The sequence below is a fragment of the Pipra filicauda genome, unplaced genomic scaffold, assembly GCF_003945595.2.
Source record: "Pipra filicauda isolate LSUMZ 115617 unplaced genomic scaffold, ASM394559v2 scaffold1_size10287979_pilon, whole genome shotgun sequence".
NCBI lineage: Eukaryota > Metazoa > Chordata > Aves > Passeriformes > Pipridae > Pipra > Pipra filicauda.
In genome coordinates this window covers 1,482,580-1,504,849 of record NW_024104310.1, presented here as the reverse complement: position 1 = coordinate 1,504,849, position 22,270 = coordinate 1,482,580, and the positions used below count along the sequence as shown (strand labels likewise).

General features: G+C 38.8%; 1 protein-coding gene across 8 annotated transcripts in view; it reads left to right on the top strand.

The window, feature by feature from the left end:
- The window catches only part of CCNY (cyclin Y), a 123,350-nt gene that overhangs the window by 86,821 nt on the left and 14,259 nt on the right, over window positions 1-22,270 (top strand). For 6 of the 8 annotated variants that reach the window (XM_027717260.2, XM_027717259.2, XM_027717258.2 and 3 more), the window contains 4 exons: window positions 3,828-3,928; window positions 7,107-7,142; window positions 10,946-11,003; window positions 11,108-11,227. In XM_027717260.2, coding sequence (XP_027573061.1) covers window positions 3,828-3,928; window positions 7,107-7,142; window positions 10,946-11,003; window positions 11,108-11,227 — 315 coding nt within the window. The remainder of the gene's footprint in view (window positions 1-3,827; window positions 3,929-7,106; window positions 7,143-10,945; window positions 11,004-11,107; window positions 11,228-22,270) is intronic. The other 2 variants (XM_039380651.1, XM_039380650.1) reach the window with 1 other exon arrangement.

Here is a 22,270-nt window from a genome sequence, read left to right as displayed (position 1 = left end):
TTAAGAGCAGAAGCCTGTGGCTAAACTATTCCTGGCATATGTTTGTTTTACCTTTTCTTTACAACTTTCAGTGAGGGAGATTTTATCACTGCTGAAGTCATTCAAGCTTTCCCTGCTATTAGAAAAAGGTGGTGGTTTGGGATTTTTCTTGCCATTGCCTCCTCTCACACTTTCATGTCCAGTCTTAATTTTCTGTAGTTTAATATAAGCCTGCTCTATGTTATCCCATCCATAATGGTCATGGAGAACAGCGTTCTCTTCTTTGAAACTCCCTTGAATGACTGAAGACCATTATTGTTGCTTTGTTCCTGGAGAAAACCTCTCCAGTCTGCTAGTTTTCCCTTCTAAATCAGGTTTTTCCAATCTCTGATTAATCTTTCTTCTCTGTCCTCCTGACTCTCTGAAATCAATTCATCTTTCTTGAAATACAGTGTTCAAAACTGCACATAAAATTCCAACTGAGCAGAGTGGACATGCACACTACCCTGTTGTATACATGGTAACTCTATAAATATTAAATTATGTTTTCCTTTTGTTTAGAGAAGTGTCCTCTGAAAATTAATGCCAGCTGCAAATTCAATAAAAAACCTGGGTACTGTTATCAAAGTTTGTACTCAATATTTTTCATTGAGTAGACCAAACCTCTGTGGAATGTCCCTTGCTTCAGCCTTCCAATTTGAAAGCAAACCCTGGGTAACCAGGGTATAATTTTCCGAGAAGTTTTTACCTGCCATGTTTTCCTTGGCTTGCTCTTTGGGAATTTATGGGCGGTGAAGTTGGAAGTCTTGCTGAAGTCGTTAGACATAACATCTATGGAATCTCAGTTTGGGTACAAAAATAGTATTACTGCAACTTAAAGTACGTATAAAGTGAATCCTTCTTCATAATCAATGAGGCGCTTTTGATTTGTGAATATTTGTAATAGCAGAGATTTTCAAGGCTCCACATGTGTCCTATGCTTCTGTTTGCATATGAAGATTTACAAAAGGAGCTATACCAGTTGTTTCTTTTTCCCGTGTCAGCCTTATGGTGGGATAGAACCTGAGAAGAATCCCATTAATGTTAGAGGGTTTGCTAATTTCTTCAAAGGCTCTACAGTCCTTCTCAACTCTCCCGATTTTTCTCAGTTAGAGCCTCTTTGATTGTCTAAATGGAAGATTTTTGTGATCAGATGTGATGGATTTGAAATGCAAAGGCATTAAGCTCCTGTACGGTTTTGTCTGTGGACTTATCCCATTGAAATGGACACAGAAGGGAGTTTGTAGGATAGTGCTGAATACTGAGGTGATGCTTAGACACCTCTTTTGTCCGTCGCAAGGATGGAGAAGGTTCCTGAGCAGCATTTTTATGAAGGTTGAAGAAAGCCTGTTTGACTGAACTGTGGGACCTCAGATGTCTCCCAGCTTAGTCAAGCTAGAATATGGAACTGAGGGTGCTTTCCAGTAATTAGGAGAAGGGAGAAAATCTGTTACCTGGTGCACCAAATGACTGCAGTTGGACATCAGAGTAGAAGCTGGGAATGTTGAGCTATCGATACATTAGTTATTTGTATGGCACAAATGTGTGTATATATACCCAAGAGAGCAGCTTTATATTTGGCACCATTCTTCTGGCTGGGAGAGGTGCTCCTTCCTGCCAACTTGGTACAAACAGAAAGTGAGGCATGAGAGGCCACCTATTTTCCTGAAGTGTGAAAAGCTCTAAGCCTAATGAAGTGTGATGTGGGTTGAAAATCCACAAAGAGTTTTGTTTCAGAAATAAGGTGTGTGGCTCTAATTTGACGTGTGTCAAATGTTAGAGTGCTGTTTACATAAGAAAATTTAAATCTGATAGTGGTGTTGCTACAGAGTTTTCTGTCTTTCCCTTATGCTTCCCTTGAATGAATCCAGTCCATTTATCTTAAATTTTATCTAAAGCTTTAAAACATGTTGACACTTAAAATGCAGAATGAAAACTTTCCATATGCTTTTTTATTTTTTTTTTTAATAATAGTACTGGGTGTCTGTACCTCTCCCTTTTTTTTTCCAAACACTAGACAGTCTCATTTTCACCAGATTTTAAGTTGCTTTGCCTTTATCATGCCTGTGGAAGATATTCAACAGATGAATCCAGAAATTTGAACTAAACTGTGGTAGAATAAAAGCTATAAAGCACCAGTGCCCTAGTAATTCTGTCTGTATTCATCATGCTAGATAATACATTTTATGTCATTAATGTTTCCAGTGCTTCTAAATCTTCTCTTGGTTGCCTTGCTTAACATATAATAGGTTGGAAGGTAGATAGATTGTCAGCTTCCAATTACTGCAAAGTATCTTTCCAAGTTCCTGGAGAAATTTTGAAAGGGGATGATTTTAATTTTCTTGGTAAACTTTTTGCCTTCCAAAAAACCCAGTTTAACCTACAATTTTATTTGTCACATGAGGGACTTTGATAGGATTTGTTGGTGAGCTTTCAGATAATTTGAATGTAATGTTTCTACTATTGTGACAGCTTCAGATAATGATTTTTTTCAATTAATAGAAGACTTTGTATGGTTTTTTACTCATACCTGGGAAATATAGAAAGATGAATTAGATGCATGTAGGTTTTACCAGGAGTCTCTCTGTGTAATGAGTGTGTTAAAGAAGTCTGCTGCCTATGGAAAATGGAAAGTTAGTGAGATGGTGCGTGCTGGCACTTGTAGTAATATCTGTTTTGGGAATTGGGCAGGGGAAGATGTACTGAGGTAGGACTCATAGTGTTGTATCCTAGATACCCAGTTGCTCTGGGCTAGTAAATGCCTGTGAGTTCCACTGATGGTATTGACATTGGTCTCTCCACTGAAACACTGGAAACAACATTAATTGTACGACAAAATTTCTATGCTGATGTGCCAACTGAATTTTAAACCTCTTCTGTTGCAAGTTAACTGTGTAATTTGACTGGTCTCGACATTCCTGACATAGGTTCTTGGTCAAGTTACTCACTAGTGTAGATGGAATAAGCAAGGATAAAATCAAAAAGGGTTAATGATTGTGATAAGTGTTAGCTGATGTGATGAAACTGTTCTCGTTAGACTGGTGGAGTGCAGGCTGCTCTAAACAGCTGATGGAGAAGCCCTTTCAGCAAAAAAATCTTCAGAAATATGTAGTGTTGTCAAATGCCAGGTTTTTTTTGGTTGAGTTTTCCAGTGTTTCCTACAGTAGTACAGAAAAAGGTTTTGAAAATAATATATTTGAAAAAAATATACTGAAAGCCTTTTCTGTTAAGAGATGTTTCTTTTTTTCTTTTTTATTTGTATATTTTATACACTTTCTTTTATATCCTTCGATCAGTTTCTTTCCGATAACCGTCTGTTATCGATGAATTATTTTTTCTGAACTTTCCCTAGGACTTGTTTGTTTGGGGGTTTGAAATTTTTTTTTCCCCAAGCATGGTTTTATATCTGTTGGTAAATCAATTTTCATTACTAACACGATTTCTTTTTCACTCTTCCACTTACTGTTTTGGAATGAGGACAGAAACATAGGTCTTGGTTCATCTTTGCTTTCCAAGTGTATGTATGTATTTGAGTAATTCTGCACAAAAAGTTTTGCATGGTTTTGGGGAAGGAGGGACAGAGGGGAGTTTGGGACTTGAAAGCATTAGTCAAGTCTCAGGCAGGAATTGTTGTGACTTTTGCAATGGTAATTATTTCTGAACTTTCTGAACTGCTTCAAAACGCGATCACATTACTGTGTGCATCATTGTGAGAGACAGAAATTTGTCTTTTTTTAATTCTTACATCTCCCTACAAAAATGCTTTGGTATTACATAATTGCCATTGTTCTTTTGCATGTTTTTCATAGCATCCTCCTGGGCAGTTGAGAAGGAAGTACAGTTCCTGCTCCACTATTTTCCTGGATGACAGCACAGTCAGTCAACCAAACCTCAAGTATACCATCAAATGGTGGGTTTTACAATTTATTTGGTTTTGCTAGAACAAAATATTTATGTATTTATATATTTAGGTATATATATTTCTGAACGATTACTAAGCAAGCTTCAAAGTTTTTAGTTTTTGAAGTAGTAAATTTATTTAATCAGTCATGCTCGAGTTAGTGAATAGTATGAGCAATGGATATTACTCATAGGGTAGGTCAGAAAGCAGCAGTTAAGGATCTCATATTTCAGCAGCTGAAATCCTCGTGCTTCAGCATTCAATGCTTTGGAGGAGTCCTAAAAACTTTGGTGTGCTTGTTTATTCAGAATTTTTGAATTATATGAAATTGAAGAGTTTGCATGAGAAAATACTCATTTGCTTAGCTTCTCTTTCAGTTTTAAATGGAAACTAATTGCCTCTGGATTCCTTTCCTTATTAAATACTAGGGCACTGGACATTTATTACGCAGCAGTGAGGAGCTTTGTATGTGGTGTACAGATGGGCTTACCCATGGGTAATGTCTCAGATGAGCATTTCAGGTTTCACTGGTGCCTTTTTTACATTTGCAGAGAAATTAAATTGATGTTTGTGGAGTATTGTTCTTTACATTTTGTACAGTAAGGGGAAAAAAAGAGAGACCAAATTCTCAGGCATTTTATGCTGTTTGTTCATAGTTACTGATAGCCTCGCTTGACTTGTCTGTGGGCTGGTTACCTTGGTGTACTCAAGTGCAAAAATTTATTAAGTCAATATTTGTGTTGCAAAGATAGTTACATGAGAGACAAATATATTCAGACTAACACATACAAAGTAGTTTGTAATGTTGGTGGTCACTAAGGCAGCTCTTAATTTTTCTGTAAGGAAAAAGGAGGGGAAAGGAGAAGAGCTTTGCAGTCAAGTTGACTGATTCTTCATCAGCTATTCTTGTCTGAAAGATAGTCTTGCTTTTTGTCAAGTTTCTGTAATTAGTAACTTAAAAATAGTTCTGATGAATGCTGGAAAATGTTTTTTCATTTTTGGGGTGTTGTTTTTTTGGTGTGATTTTTTTTTTTTCCATCCTAGAATTTCATACTCTTCTGGTCTAAAATCCTTTTTGTATATTTTTGTAAGGGCAGCTTTTTGCATGGATTTTGGGATCCTTTTTGCATCAGAACTGAGACTGCTTGTGGAAAGAAGTGGTTTCAGCTGGCTGCAGCACCCAAGAAGCATTTTCAGGGAGTCCCCAAGGGGTCTGAGGGCTTGAAAAGGGGTTACATGGGGTGAAAAACTGGCCTCTGGCCCAGAAGGCCTCTGGCTCTCCTGTCTGGCTGCACATTTAACAGGATGAAGGGTAGGGAGATTTGTAGGATTATTGCTTTTGTAGTACAACTTCATTTCTTGCCCCAATCCTGGCAGTCTCTGCAGGTAAAGGACTATTGCATGTAGGTAAATCTGTGAGGGAGGTATTTTGCCCACCTAATTTATTTCTTCTGGGTCATATTTTGCACTGGTGTGGTTAAAATATTAATGTCTCTGCTGGAGATCTGCAGCATCGAAGGGGTAGGGTGAGGGAAATCTCCATAAGCATCTTTCTTGCACACTGAGTGCCAGCTGAACCAGCATATGAAAAGTAAAATGAAACTTGGATGAAGTAATCTGTTACAGCTCTGAAGGACTTTCAGATTCTGATAGATTTCTAAATACTAAATATTTTCTAAACATTTGACATTTTGTTACAAAGGCAACCATATGGTCACCAAGCAGAGCTTTGCCCATAGATTCTCGCATCTGCTTTCATAAAGTGAATTGGAGCTGCAAGTGTGTTCCTAGGGGCATAATTTAAAATTAGATTTTAGGACTAATTCCCTTTGGGAATAGCTTTCAGTCAAATTAAATTCATTCATAAATGTGGGGTTTTCTTGTGTTCAGTAATAAGTGTGTCCTTTAATGTCCATGGTACTCAGTATTTCTTAATTCCTTAAATATGTATCTATAGCAAAAAAGTAAAATTTAGAAGGTATTTATGATCTAAAATGCAGCCAGGTAAAAGCTCATACAAGTATAGTGAAATATATTTACTGTCAACTGAGAAAACTATTTTCCCCTATGTGGCTGTTCAAAATAAACCCCCAACCAAACCTAAAATAATTTAAAATTCTACTAATGAGGCAGCTCAAACATAGTTTTCCTAACATGCATTATCTCAGTTTTCATGTAAAAATTCTGGAATAAAATTACTCTTAAATAAAATTACTCTCAATAAAATTGACTCTTTTAAAATGCCTTTTATGGAAAAGAAAAGGGGGGAATTTTGCATCAGTCTAAGACATAAGCATCTTACAATGAATCACTGACAAAAGAAATTATCAACAGATAGAATTGGTGAACTCCCTGCTCCATCCTCTTTCCCCTTTAGCTTTGACTGTGTTTAATGCTGCTGGAGTAAGTAGGGAGGGTGCTGGCTTGGTTTTATCTTTCGGTAAAGCCATATTGAGAGTAAAGCGTGAGTTGTGACTTGGAAACTGGAGGATAACCATGAGAATCCATGCCTTAATTTCCTTCCATCTCAAATGTGAATGAGATCAGTTAGTTGTGTATGTAACCAAAATCTTAGCTTTCTGTGCATATAAGGACACTTCTTGTCTTTGTGCAGAAGATAAACAGAGATGCGTTGGTGTGTGGTTGAGAGCATGAGAAATGCATAATGCACTGAGTTATTCAGGGAGTCAGCTTTCCTGAGTTAAAATAAGTAACTTGATGCCATAAAACTGCAGGAACCTATTATTTGAGTCTGCTATGTGAATAAGTACATAGAAGACAGACAAAAGTTAATGAATTTAAATATAAAATCATAAGCCAGTGGTGATTCAACATTTCATGTTAGCCTGTGATGCTTTATCTTCAACCTTGGAAGTCAGTAGGAGTTTTATCATTAACGTAGTGGAGTAGGGAAGGTACATGCAACTTGATATGTGGAATATGAGTATTTTTGTAAGGTACTTAATTACCACTAAAAAGGATGCACGCACTTGAAGTGTGCTGAACAAATACTATAAAATTGTCTGTTTACAGCAGTTTTCCTGGTATCTAACAGTGAACAAAAGAAAACAGACCGTTGAGCGTACTGTTTGTCATGTGTTGTGCTAGGTTTTAAATTTACATGTTAATATGACTGATAATATCATTTGACAGTCCTGAGATATTAACTCTGTATTTTTCTTTACAGCGTAGCTCTTGCAATATATTACCACATCAAAAACAGGTATGTGAATAATGGAATCTTGTACCGAAAATATCTTTTATCGTAACAAATGGACTGCCCAAGCCCTAAAAATCCATGCTTTTTTTTCTTTTAAAATGTTTTTGAGTAGTAGTTTCCTTGATTCCTGTGCTAGAAATAAGAAACATATGTATTTTATTTATATATATTATTTTACAGAGGAAAATTAAAATTGGAGGATTAAGTACCATGAAGATCTGGAAGTACAGTTCAGCATTGAAAAACTTTGATGATTCAGTGATTTTATGTGCATTGGGCACTTGTGCATTGTTGCTATAAGTTGCAATTATATATAGAAAAATCTGAATAGTGTCTTTCAGTTTTATATTTTTAGCTACACCTTTGTAAAGTTAACTGTGCATATCAGTGACCAGTTAGTTAATGGATTTTGAAAGAAAAACCATGAATTATAAAGTAAGGGAGACATTGTGAATGGATGTAATTCAAGAGTCCTCAGAAACAGAGCAGGTTCTGGCTTATCTCTTCTGGTGTAGTATGTTTTAGATCTCAACTCAGTCCAGTTGATTGAAATTGAATAGAAAAATGGTCCTTTAAAAAGTAACTTGGCATATAAATGAGCTTTCTTCATGTTGAATTGTGCTTTTGTATCTTAAATTCCCTGTCCTCATGATATGTCACAGTATCCTAAAATAATATTTCCTGACATTTCTAAGGAGAGATTGTATAAATACTTTAAGTGACTTTTGTGTGCATGGCTTTTCAATTGGCCTTTTCAGAGAACTTGGCTTAGATCTTGATCTAACAAGCCACTTAGACGTTTTTCCTTGTGGACTATAAGAAGTCCAACTAGAACAAAAGGAGTTACTCATGAGTTTGAAGTTCAGCTGGGACGTCATTTGGGACCATGTTTCAGGTCACTGGAACCCATCACACTTATTAAAACAAGGCTGACATCTCAAGAGAAATCTTTAAAAGTGCACAAGGGCAGAAAGGCTTAGGGCTTGATTCCCGCTGAAAGCTCTTAGAAGACTTTCCAAGACATCAGTGGGCCTTGGACTGAAACATGGCAATATATAAAGCAAAAGTTGGAGTGAAATCTTCTCTCAAACTTTTAATCTCATTTCCCAGGAAATGAAGCATGAGTGGTCATGCTTGGATTACTTGTTTAACCATCTGTGGTTCCTTTTCCACCTTTTCTCCATGGTCTCTGGATTAGTTTGGTTAACTAGTCCATTTCTGCTATGCTCAACTAAATAACAGAAATCTCAAAGATAATCAGATTCCAGAGTTCTGTAGAAATAAGTTACTAAGTGCTTTGTTAAAGTATCATGCCAGCTGAGTGAAAGGCTTGGGAGAATGGGGCACATTAGGAGCTACAAAGGGTGAGAAACCTCAGTAAGAGCTCACAGGTGAGCAGGAAGAATCCAGAGCCACAGAACACCAGTGTCATCTCATGCCAATTGCCATGGAGCTGATTTCTGCCTGCGGAAAAATATGCCCATTTGTGGGCTTGCAGAACTTGATGCAAATTTGACCTACAACTACTAAATAGAGAGACCAAACCTTTATAAAATAAAGAGCCTCATGTCAGCATCTTGAAAACAAATGGCCCCTGAATGTTACCTTCTTGGGAAAGTTGCTATCTGTCCTTTCACTTGTGGGGTGGAGAGGTGATTTATTCAGGAAACTGGTCACTGCTGCTTCCTCCAGAATGTGCCTGGGGTGGGGAGGTGCCGTGCTCACACTTGAGACAGGCGGTCTTGGCGGTGATGCTGGAGCAGGACGTGTGTGTCAATTAGCAACTCTGAAACGAAGGATGTGGAATGACTGCTCTGTCTTTGGTTGTCTCTGATTTAGGAATGGAGGGACAACGTGATAACAGCACTCAGTTGTACTTGCTGCTGAAACAGCAAGAGCAAAACATATGTTCTGTTTCCTGCTATTATAGGCGAAAAGGAAGTTGTTGACGTATGTGGTAGATTGTGGGGGGTGGGGAGTATGTAACTCTTACAGAGATTCAAGGTTGATTTTGACAGAAGACGAGTCAAGCATCTGCTCTGCCAGAGAAGAATTCTTTTCTGACAGTATTTAGTTGTTCCTTTTCTTCTGCACAGGAGGCTTAAAATAAGTTACTTCCTAATATTTTAAACTCTCACCAATCTCGGGTTTTTTTGAGAAACTGTATGTGAAATGTAATATTTCTTCATATTTTTCCCACATTTCATTTGATTGTAACATTCTGGTTATCATTCCTTCTTTTCCCAGTGCCTCCCTATCATAGTTATACTGATCAGTTTTCTGCAGCTTTTGTTGTGCTTAGCTATTCAACAACTGGTAAAAAAACTATACTCATTTTGTTTTTAAAGGAATGCATAAGTCTTGGTGAATTTTCTAAATAAAGAAACAAAATAAAATAAACTCCATCAAATTTAACCATGAAGAATGCTTAGATCAATCAGTAGATGGTCTAGTTTTGAAAGAGGACAGTATGAATTGTAGTGAAGCTGAAAATATCTCAACTTTTATTTTAATAGATTTTTGAGGGCAATCAAATGTGCCTTCATAGCTGCATGCAGCAGCTATCCTAAAACTAGGATATTATTTCTTTCTCTCTTCTTATTAAGGACCATACTGTAGCACATCAGTGATTCCAAGGAGACTACTTCTGCATTAAGATACTATCTTTTTTATGTAGGGGTATAAGAGTGGTAAAAGAGTGTGGCCTAAAATCCTTGCTGATCAGGAATTTTCTAGTAATTATCCCCATCTGTGGTGGGGTTTTGTTTGTTTGTTTCAGTTTAGGTACTCTTTTTTTTAAGTGTTTATTTGCAGCATTAGCTTGCTTTTTAGCAGGAAAAAAAGCCGCCTTCGGATATTGAGGTTTAAATGTTAGCTGCTAATAAATACATTTTGCAGACATGAAGCCACTGTAAAACTTGTGGTTTGCATGCTCTGAGAGACACGTGCTGCTGAGTAAAGATAGAAGACATATTCAGTGGTTTCTCTCTTAAGAACTCTATGACCAGAGTACGAGAGATGCTAAAAATAAAGATGGGATTGTAATAAGTAGGTCACATGGATGCATCTGTCCAGAAAGTGCCAGTTCTAACTGGTACTGTTACACCACTTGCTTTTGTGATTGTTAGTGTTCCTACCAAAATCACACACAGCAAATACCTTATCTTGCATCCTGGATGTTAGACTTGCGAAGTTGTGTCAACTTGCACGCTGATATTGAGCTACAGGGATTTGAGAGAGAAAAATAGCTAAGAAAACCAATGAAGAGGAATATTATTTTGTCTGAATGTTTTGTATATGCTCCTTTTTGCTGTCAGAAATTATTAGTACAATAGGGTTTTCCAAAAAAGTAAAAAGTGAAGTATGTATGTATTAACTAAAGGATTACTCCAAAAATAGCATTGCGTATTGGTAAGCATTCACAATGTTGACAATAAAGGAGGAGGAGGAGTTAAGAGATTGCAAGGGTGGAGACTATGAAGTTAAAAAAAGGAGAGTAAGCTGGGATAATTTTATCACAAGTTTGTAGTAGTACTTCTTAATCCTCCCAGTAAAGACCACAGAAGTTTTGTATTGTGGGCATTGAAAACTGAATATTGTAGTGTACTTTGTAATAGGAATTTCATATTACACAGAAACCTTATGGCAGAATATGTCCAACTTGTATTTGAAAATCACATTTCATCAGTGTTTCTAAGCACCCCGCAGCATGGGATGTGTTGGAGTTTTAACAATACATATGTCTATGAGGGCTGTGTGCTGTTGTGTTCAGATAATGACACTGCTTTGGTTTTAATGCTTTTTAGGGACACAGACGGAAGAATGCTCTTAGATATTTTTGATGAAAACCTTCATCCCCTTTCGGTAAGTTCTCCTGCCTCTCCTTCCCTTTCATGTGAACTGTCTTTCTTTTTTTCTGTCTGCTTCGTTTTGTTTCAGTCACCTATTTGGAAGTATTTCTTCCTTAGAAATCCGAAGTGCCACCAGACTATGACAAACATGACCCGGAGCAGAAACAGATTTACCGCTTTGTTCGGACGTTGTTCAGTGCTGCTCAACTGACTGCTGAATGTGCCATTGTCACCCTGGTGAGTGTCTGAGAGATGACATCAGCCATCTGACAGACCCAGTTTTGTTCTCAAAGCCCGGGTTTGTATGATTTAATAGATCTAGGTGCTGCCAGGGAATTTTTTCTCACCATGGAGACCAAGGAGATTTCTTGATGGGAAGAGATAATACAGTTCATTTTTCCTGGGGAGAGTAAGTAATGGAAGAAGAGATTGGGTAGCATGTGATGCAAAACCCAGGGTGCCCTACCAGAGTGATAATGTTACAGGCTGCTAAGGTGACTCCTAGAAAATGCAAGTGGCATAGTTGGTCAGAACAAGAGGGAATGTTAAAAGCAGAAAGGCTTCAACTTTTCAGGAGGTTGCTGTGTGTCGCTGGAGCACTCAGCAGAGACTCAGGAACAGCTGTAGGTAGTTTGATAGCACTAATAAGAATTGACAGGCACATGAAGGATTCAGTGAGTGACTGGGGTATGTTGGTGATGGCTCTTTTTTACTTCCACTATTCTTGTCATGGGATTAACAACTGTACTCAGGTCTGAAGTTTAGCTACTTAAAAATAGCACAACACAAAAGAAGGTTCAAATTTTCAGCTGGTGTGGATCAACATAGCAATGTGGATTGAAGGAGCTAAAATGATCTCCACCAGCTGGGAATTTCTTAATTTTCTTGAAATTTTTATCCTGTAAACTCTGACAAGTGTCTTCAGCTTTCAGGCACAATTTTGGCCATGTTCTTGACTTAGAGACTTTAAAATAACAAAATGGTTTTTTACCACTACAACATGTGGTTTCATAACAGCTTTTTTATGCATTTTAGATGGAAGAAGGGGAAATAGGAGAAGGTGGATTTTGAAGCCCAGGCCTACTCATTTCCTCTGTTAATCTATTTCCCTTGGCTTCTAAGATTAGTTGGCAGGTTTTTCTCCTTCAGACAGTCAGAATGAATTGCACTAGCCAGTACAGAACAGGAATATGAGAGAAATAGGGCAAGAAACACCCTGCAGTGCTCCACCCTTACATTTTGTAGTATTACTCTACCTAGTTACTTGACCCAGCCGTTACTTGTTTTCTGAAATGACATTTTGCCTGTCTCTTTTACATAATTGCACTAAGTGCTTGTCCTTCTTCCTTTTCTTCCTAAATGATTTCTGCTGGAGACAAGATATGTTGTGTGAATCAGTATGTTCTTCTGTAATTTAATTAATCCACTGTCAAATTCAGTCTTGTAGTTTATCTGTTATTCAATCTTAGGTTATTTGATCAATGCGGGCACTGTGTAGTAGAACAGGAGAGGGGCTTTTTTTTTTTTTTTTTTTTTTTTAGTAGCAATATCTTCCTGTTACTGCAATGCATGGAAAGTTTTTTGCTGCAAATCTTGTTAACCCAGGCATAGATTTCAATATCTTTCATTTTTAACTTCTTCCTTGCCACTTCTGGTTCTTGCGTGGTTTCCTTGTAAGTAACTCTTTTGGTGTGACTTCCAGTGAAGTATAGATGTTTTTAACTCATTTGTTTTATTACAGAAGCAGTTTCCATAGTTGTTAGTGCTTGAAAACTTATGTGACTTGGGTTTTTTTACCCAGCACAGTGGTAACAGGAAAGTGTATTACAGCGTAGTTCTTAAAGCAGCCATACAGATGTTTACAGACAGATTTGGTGAAGGTGATCAGAGTTTACTGTTCAGCTATTCTTGCCCCTGTTTTCAGGATAATAACACCTGCCTGACCTGTCTCTCCAGAAACCTTCAAAGTTTTCAGATGGTGTTTTACAAGTATGAAATTCTGCTGCTGCTGTTCTCAATTTCCTCTGTACTTGTAGATTCCATTTCTATTTTTGTTCGTGTCATCAGGAGGGGCCCCAGACACAGATTGTGTTGTTTCTGAAATATTCAAATGTGGAAATTAATCTATGAAAAAGCAATGAACCCTTCCCCCCTCCGCACACTCCTGAAATCTTGATAGTATTGATGCTGCTACTCATGAACCTTGCAAGTGCTTTCAGTTTTGCTATCCTGTCTGGAGAAGAGATCAGCATTCCCTGCTGGAGCTTATGTTTTGCCATAGTCTGGCCACCCGTCAGAGAGCAATCTGATAGCTCTGTCTGCCACTTGTTCCCCCTGGGAGGGTTGCCAGAAGGCAGGAAGTGTATCTTTGGGGATCACAGTACATTTTGAACAAGATGCTACAGCTTTATCTTTCTTTCACTCATGCTAATTATTTTTAAACAGTCCTAAGCACCCCTTTTTACTGCCCACACTATTAACGTGGCCCAGGGTGTGTGGTTGAATGCACTCGCTGTTTGTCTTGTACCTGCCATTAGCCAGGTAGAAGCAGCAGTAACAATTAGTTCTATAGCAAGTCTGTGTTCAGCACAGGAGCTGAGTAAATGTGAAACTCCAGACTGCGAGATAAGCCAGTCTCCAGCAAAAAACCGGCATTGTGTTGCTTCAAGCACTTAATTAAAATATTTCAATTAAAGCCTCCACTATTACAGCAAAACCAATTTATAATTAAACAAAAAATTTAATTTTCACACAGCCTCCAGAGCTGCCAAGAGATTTCCCATACTGATAGGTAGAAAATTAAAATCTCAGGTTGAAACAATTAAGTACAAATTCACATTATTTATTTATAAAATAATACCATAAGAATTTAAGAATCATGTTGCCAATTTAAAGCGTTGCAGATGGTGGTTTTAGTCCCAGACAATAGCTGAACTATACTTTGTGACCTGACTTCATGAGGAAAGTGATGCCCATGTGTATCTCCCTCACCCCAGAGTATTCTCACCTTTGCCAAAGCTGAGAAATGCCTGTTTCCTCTTTACCATCTCCCTAAGTGCAGAGGTGGCAAGTTGTACTTATGTTATTCTGCTAATTGGATGGCAAATAAAAATGTGAACAGGAGTGTACCAACAGAAAAACAGTACAGTGTTTGCATGTCAGGAGAATTAAATATTTATGTTTTGTTCTTTTGTTCTGTGAAAACAATCCTATGAACTAGACCTGAAGTGCAGAATGGTCCAGGTTTTCTGCTTTGCCTTCACATGACTTTCTGAGTTTTTTGCAAATAGGTCAGATTTAAGGTTCTTTTAATATACTTCCGTGTCCATAGTAGTTTCAGAGAGGACACATTTTGCATTTGCAAATATGCTAGGTCTGTATGCTATAGACTGATCAGATAAGTGATATGTAAATACATATAGTACCTGAGCTAAATTATTCTGTGAGGTTCAGAGGATAATGCTTTTGAAATACGGTACAAAGTTCGTACTGTACTGAGGGGATTTGATATTGGGAAATCTGAAATTTGAAGTATGTAAGAATAAATTCTCCTTATGCAAAATAGGGATTTAATTAATCCAACCAGATGTTCCTGAGTTGTTGTTGTAATCTTTGGTCACATTTTCGGCAAGTAGGTAAAGAGAGAGTACTCTTGAACTGTGTTATGAAAATTACTGTATTTAGGACAGTTTTGTTTTCTGTGTTTAGGCGAATGGAAAAAGTTTTTTATTGATTTCCTTTCACTGGAATATTTTTACTTTTAAATGCTGATAAAATACCTTTTAAAAAATATTTATTTCAATCGACATATAAAAAAATCTGCTACTTCTCTAAAAGAAAACAAAAACACAAATGAGGGGATCAGAGTCCGTAGAGATACTTGATCTGCAGCAGAGGTCCTTTTCGGGTGGCCCAATAGAACTATCAGCCCTTACATGGTTGATGGAAGGTGCAGGTTCCTCTGAAGACCTTGGAGTACAATGCAAAGTAATATTTGTTGCCTGGTGTGCTGCTGTCACTCTCCATCCAGTGACCACAAGGGTTCATGGGTGGTGAGGAAGGCAGAGCAATGAAGCTGGGCTCTGTCCTGTGTAAGAAACCCATGAGGAGAGTTGTGTATATCCAATATTACTGGTGTCCACCTTTGTCCTGGGCTTCAAGCATTCCCTGAGAGGTGGCTGAAGCCCAGCACTTGGCCACACTTGGAGAAGGTCCCTCCATCTGTGGTGTCAATCCTGAGCCCCTGGGCAGCTGGACATGTGTCAGGGGACATTCTGGAGGAGACCAAGAGGAACAAAGGCTTTGTAGCTGTGCTCCAGGCCTAATAGTTTGAGTGCATTTTATATGTATTATAGATATTTGTCTTAAAATGAGTAAATTGCGGGGCAAACCTGGAGATATGTGACCTTTCTCTCAATTCCTTTAGTGTTTCCTGTAATTATCTACAATGGTACTTAGCAGTTATTCACATTTTTTCAGAATTTTGTGACTGCTTTTGTTACTTCTTTTTACCATTTGGTCTCAAAAATAGAAATGGGATGAATTTGCAAGAACCATGATGATATGATGTCGTTTTCCACCAAATGGATGGCACCAGGCCTTTGTGGAACATTTTAAATGCCCAGCTGGGCAATTGCAAAGCACAGTTATTTCTGGAGAGTCGTGGTAGGGAACTGGCTGATTGCACAAAACAGAGCATATGGCAATTTAGTGATTGGATTAGAGCCGTGATTTGGCTATATGAGACCCACTACCAATTAGAGTCTTTTCCGTTATTGTTTTAGTTTCCGATATTGTTTTAGTTTCAAGGCATTGTGACACACTGAAGTTTTCTCATTAAAGCAAGAGGACTGTGTATTTCTCCATGATCTGTTGGGATGGAAATATCTTTATTAGTTACTCTGTGCTCCTGCAACTTCCAGTGTGGGTTACCTAGTGAGGGAGGGAATGAGGTCTTTGCAAATACAGGCTCATTTGTAGATTCTCTATTATGGTAATTAAAATACCAAAAACATTGTCTCCTTTCTGTCAGTGTAAATCAAGTGAGAAATAATTAAAGTTTTATTGGTAAAATAGAGATATAATTTGACATAAAGCCATATAAAAACCACATGAGAGAAGATAGTGCTTTGCTCTTTCTGCTGCCTCAAAATTCAGAATTACTCTAGTAATGTCAGTGATGTTCTTCAGTGACTGCCCACTTACTGTGTGCTGAGACTCCCTGTCAGCCTCCTTGGAGGCAACACACAACTTCTGACCTCTCCATGTGGCACCACAGGAAATTCTAGTACTGCAGACAGATATAATCACAGAATAATTTAGGTTGGAAGGGACTTCTGGGGGTCATGTGTGATTTGGCCTTTTCTCAAAGCACTTCTAGCTGGCTCAGGCTGACCTGTTGAGTTCTGAGTTTCTCTGAGGATGGAAATTTCATAACCTCCACAGAAAACCTTCTCCATTGTTTTAGGGAAGCCTAAAAAAAAAGAATAATGGTATTTTGGGTGCTTAGACTGCAATTCCAGTGTGGTAAGATGTATCAGTAGGGTATTGGAAGTTAAAGTTGAAGAGCTTCAAAATGATGTAGCAAAGAGATGCAAAACTTCTACAAGAACCCCATAGGTTTTAATAAAATTTGAGTGTTTTTTGTGATTGTGAAGTACTGAAGTGAAATGAATTGACACTTTCATATTGGCATATATCCTCCTGAAGGGGAAAAAAAAGAGAAAGAAACGTTCTCCAGTATTTTAACTTTTCTTTTTAGTTGAGTGTATTATATAATATCCAAAATCTGGTATAATGCTCTCTGAGATGGGAAACATGAGATGCTGTTTCACACTAATTAAAACTGAACTCTTCAGTGCTATCTTTAGTTTTCATTTTCTTCAAACGATTTATGTTCTGTTGATTGGGATGTTGTGTAACCAACACTCTGCTATCCAGGATCATGGAGAGCTTGACATCCTAGATAACGGGGACGACACTGGATACTGTGGTTGGTTACTATTAGATGTTATTAGTCCAGGATGGATTCATCCAACTGCAAATAATCACCCTGGGGATTAGTTCAGGCTTAGCAGTGGCCCTGCTGAAACAGCGCTGCTGGAACTTGGATGCTCTTGCTGATCCTTTTAGTTTGTGCCATGTTACAGTTCTGTGTTTGGACTAGTGGTTATAATGGATGGCTAAATGCCATTCTCCACCATGCCACTGCAAGTCCAGGTCCTGGGAGTCAAGATCAGAGGCATCCAAACTAGGTCAGCATGGAGTTGTTTCAGGTCTGCAAGATTGATGAGCTCAAGGTATGTGCTGAAACAAATTAGTTCAGTACCTCTGGATCTGAAATGTCTTTGGAAGCCATTCAACTACATTCCTGGGCTGCTGCATCTTAATGAACCTCTCCAGAGTTCAGTGAACTCAGAACCAGTTTGGGATTATCTATACCCATGGAGTGGTAATTTTATTTAATTAGTAGAAATAAATTCTTTTTCATTCAGGTAAGTGAATTCTTAACAAAGGCAAATCACCAAATTGGTTTCTCTTATGATTAAATAATAGTTTGCTGATACTCCAAGTATAAAAGTCAGTAATTGAGAAATCTTAGTGTGAGTCTGTGGGAAGAGATGGAAAATAATAATCCAGTATTACTCTTCTGAAATCTTAACTCTGTGCACTGTATCTTCTGACCTGTGTTCAGTTATTAAAATGTCTCCAATGAGGTGCAACTGTTGTCCATCAAAGCTTGTTAGATTGATAGTCATGTAGAACCATGTGGTTCATTTCCAAATGCATAGACTAATAATGGAGGTATCAGACTCTGAGATATTGAGTTAGTAAGTAAAAATGTATTGATAGACCAATGTCCATTGGCATTTTCCCAATCAGAATTGCATTTTCATTTCACCTAGGAATTGAATTGTGGTAAAAATGAGTTTTGAATATTTTAGTGTTGTTGGTATTAACACTGGGTTGTATTTGTTCTTTGCAAGCTGGGAAAAATCCAGAACGATATGTTGTTTGACTGAAGTCACTGAAAGTTTTTGCTAATGTCACATCAGTAACTTTAGTCTATATAAGTAGTCTTGTTACCATTCTGTAAAAGTTATATAAACATATAGTCATAGAAGTTAGTGGGCAATGATAAGTGTGATGAAGATGGGTCTTGGATGCTATTAAAGTGTTTGAGCCAAACTAGCTGTTGAATTAAGGCAGAATAAATCTATGTCTTTTGGGAATTCAGCTTTTGAATGTTTAATAGAGCAGTATTGAAAAGTTTTGCTGCAAAAGCTTACTTCCAGGCACTGCAAAGGATGAAGTAAATTGAAGAAAAGTAAAAATGTTGGATCAGCTTCAATTTGTTTTAAGCTTTAGTTCCATTTTTGGGCATGGATAGAGCTGTTAAAGGTGGGTGGAGGCAAATTATATTTTAACTTCTAGATACTAAAAGCTCATTAGTTCTAGTTCTGTAAAGGAAGGCCTGCCAAAATAATCCAGAAGACAGGAGGTCCTCAGACTTCGTTTAAAAAAAAAAAAAAGAAAAAAAAGTGTTTCTCACACTGTTTCTTCTGCATTTTTTTGTCTTTTGACATATAAGTAAATTTTTTGTAGCATTCTGGGATGCAAGTTGTAATATTCTTTTCTACTGTGATCTTTTAAAATTTGCATTATTATATGACTTCATGGCATCTAGTTCTAAAGGAATGTAGAAAGTGTTTTGCTTTTGAAAATTAAGCAGGTGAAATTCATTACAACAGGCAAATACACTGAACCACATAGTACACTCAGAATCCCAGTCTGACACAAACCCCATATTTAAGAAAATGACCCCTGTGTTTAAGACACTATTCAATGTGTAGACATAATTGCATTACAAATGGTATTTCCACATCTCACATTTACCATTTCAGGGCCAACATTTTCAGTGATTTTTTTTTTTTTTTTTTTTTTAAATGAGATGGAGCATATCTGCCTGCATGTGTGGGAAGACTGGCTGGCTTTTGCCAGCAAAAGCAGGTGGTGTTCTCCCACCAGCCACGAGTTTGTTTGGGATGAGTAGCGTAGTGACTAACCACCCCACCAGCCTTCCTCTTCAAACAGGCTGAGAGCCACCTGGCCCTTCTCCAAAAGTCTGTACTGATTCAGCACATCTTTGCAGCACCAGAAGCATCCCCTTCAGTAGTGAGTGCATGGCAGACTCTGCCTGTCCTACTCTGATATCCCATCAGTGGTGCTTGGGCTGATACTACATCCCATTAGGGCCTCGTGTATTGAAATGCTCCGAGATGAAACCAGCAGTCGAGCTCCATTTGTCAGGAATAATGAACTTTGGCACATCTGCATTGGAGACAGAGCTCACCTGGCTGTGTGTATGCTGCTGTTACAAGGTTGCTCTACATCAGCAGGGTGAGAGCTCAAGTATGTACCAGCCTAAATATCCCTGTCTGCAGTCAGTGGGTTCTCTCCAAACTAGAGCTAGAGAGAGCTAGAACAAAGACTCTGTGTGTGGCTGAGTGAGCTTGTTTGAAAGTTGAAGAAATACACTAATGTCTCAAAGATAACACTGATGCTGTCACAAGTCCTAGATTATAGTGAATTCCCACATTAGCTGAGGACGTTGATAAACTTTTATGAAGGTTTGCTGCAAGAAGAAGTCTTAGCTTTTTCTATCTTCTCTTACTTGAACACATGCACTTAAAACCTAAGGCTGAGTCAAGGAGGCTGCAGCAAGTGAACAAAAGAAAATGCTCTTTTAGTAATTACAAGAAAGGAGTTGAAAGTTACGCTGAGTGCCTTTCTGCTGGAGAGCTATTTATCATCTTCAGTTTTATCCAAGGATGATACAGAGCCTCATTGCAGCAAACACTATATATCTGGAGTTAAGCCCAAGTTCTCACCAAGGAAGCAAGAGCAATTATTCATATCCCTCAACATGCTATTGGAAGATACATCAATATGGTAATGAAGGTGGTGTAGGAATATCAAGCTATTTAGTGGCAAGTTCATGCTCCCTTTTTACTGCCATCCTGAGGGACCTTGACAGGCTTGAGATGTGAGCCTGTGCAAATACATTCAACAAGGGCCAGTGCAAGGTCCTGCATCTGAGTCAGGGCAATCCTAAGCACAAATACAGTCTGGGCACAGAATTGATGGAGAGCAGTCTTGAGGAGAAGTACATGGGGGGGTGTTGCTTGAGGAGAAGCTCAACATGACCCAACAATGTGCACTCACAGCCCTAAAAGCCTAATGTGCCCTGGGCTGCATCAAAAGAGGTGTGACCAGCAGGGCAAGGGAGGTTATTCTGCCCCTCTGCTCTGCTCTGGTGAGACCCCACCTGGAGTGCTGCATCCAGCTCCAGGGTATCCAACATAAGAAGGGCATAGATCTGCTGGAATGAGTCCAGAGAAGGGTAATGATGGTGATCAGAGGGCTGGAGCACCTCTCCTTGTGAAGACGGGCTGAGAGAGTTGGTGGTGTTCAGCCTGGAGAAAAGAGGGCTCCAGGGAGACCTTATAGCACCTCCAGTACTTAAAGAGGGTTTACAGGAAAGCTTTATGAGGGCTTGTAGTGATACTACAAGGGCTATAAATAGCTTTAAACTGAAAGAGGGTAGGGTTATAATCATAGAATCAGCTGGGTTGGAAGGGACCTCTGAGATCATCAAGTCCAACCCTTGATCCACTACTACCACCATGGTTACTAGACCATGGCTCTAAGTGCCACACCCAGTCTCCTCTTAAAAACCTCCAGGGATGGAGAATCCACCACTTTCCTGGGCAGTCCATTCCAGTACCTGATTACCCTCTCTGTAAAGAATTTCTTCCTAATGTCTAACCTAAACCTCCCCTGGCACAGCTTAAGACCATGCCCTCTTGTCTTACTGATAGTTGCCTGGGAAAAGAGACCAACCCCCATCTGGCTACAACCTCCTTTCAGGTAGTTGTAGAGAGTGATGAGGTCTCCCCTTTGCCTCCTCTTCTCCAGGCTGAACAACCCCAGCTCCCTCAGCCTCTCCTCACAGGACTTGTGCTCCAGTCCCTTCACCAGCCTTGTTGCTCTTCTCTGGACCTGCTCCAGCACCTCAATGTCCTTCCTGAACTGAGGGTCCCAGAACTGGACACAGTACTCCAGGTGTGGCCTCACCAGTGCTGAGTACAGGGGAAGAATCACTTCCCTGGACCTGTTGGCCACACTGTTCCTGATCCAGGCCAGGATGCCATTGGCCTTCTTGGCCACCTGGGCACACTGCTGGCTCATGTTCAGCTTCGTGTCAATCCAAACTCCGAGGTCCCTCTCTGCCTGGTTGCTCTCCAGCTGCTCTGTGCCCAGCCTGTAGCACTGCAGGGGGTTGTTGTGGCCAAAGTGCAGGACCCAGCACTTGGCCTTGTTGAAGAAAATCTTTACTGTGAGGGTGGTGAGACACTGTAACAGGTTGCCCAGAGAAGCTGTGGATGTCCCATCCCTGGAAGGGTTCAAGGCCAGGCTGGATGGGGCTCTGAGCAACCTGGTTTAGTGGAAGGTGTCCCTCCCCACAGCAGGGAATTGGAAATAGATGACCTTTAAAGGTCCCTTCCAAGTCAAACCATTCTGTGATTCTGTGTCTTTCTTTGCAATATAATTCTCATCTGTTTACTTTTTTTTCTCTAAATGCCTTTGAATTTGAGCCCACACAAAATCCTTACTTCGTTTTCTTTTTTCTTTTTTTTTTCTTTTTATTTTCTCTCTCTTTCTAAGCTAGAGCTGCATGTAAGAAAGGATGGTTTTTTCTGATTTTTTTATCTTTTTTGTATCTGTAGATGTGGAATATTCATTAAAAAAATCTACTAAAGCTGGATGTGAAAAGTTGAAATTTAAAAGATTTTGCATTTACAGTAAGAAGTCAAAATCTGCACTGATGTGAAGCAAATTTATTTCATTTCCTAATTTGAGTGGCATGATATTATGGCTTCCATAGGCTTTCTGCTTATGACGCTGCCTGTGTTAGCGCAGTGTGTTGCTTTAAAGAAGTTTTTTGCTTTCCAAGGACAATTCCAAGGAATACTGTTTGTTTGTAATTCAAGGAGCAGTTTTGCTTGGAAACATTACAAGTTATTTTGTGCAATATAGAGTGTAAGGGGGTTGCTTGCACAGGCTGCCTGGAAAACAAAAGGCAACCTTTTACACAGAACCTTCAGGTAGTACAGACTCTGGGGAGATCCATGTGCAGCCTTTTTACTGAGCATTGTGTTTATGTGGTCTCCCAATACCAAATTTTGTACATCAAAATCTTCTCAGAGTGATGCTCTA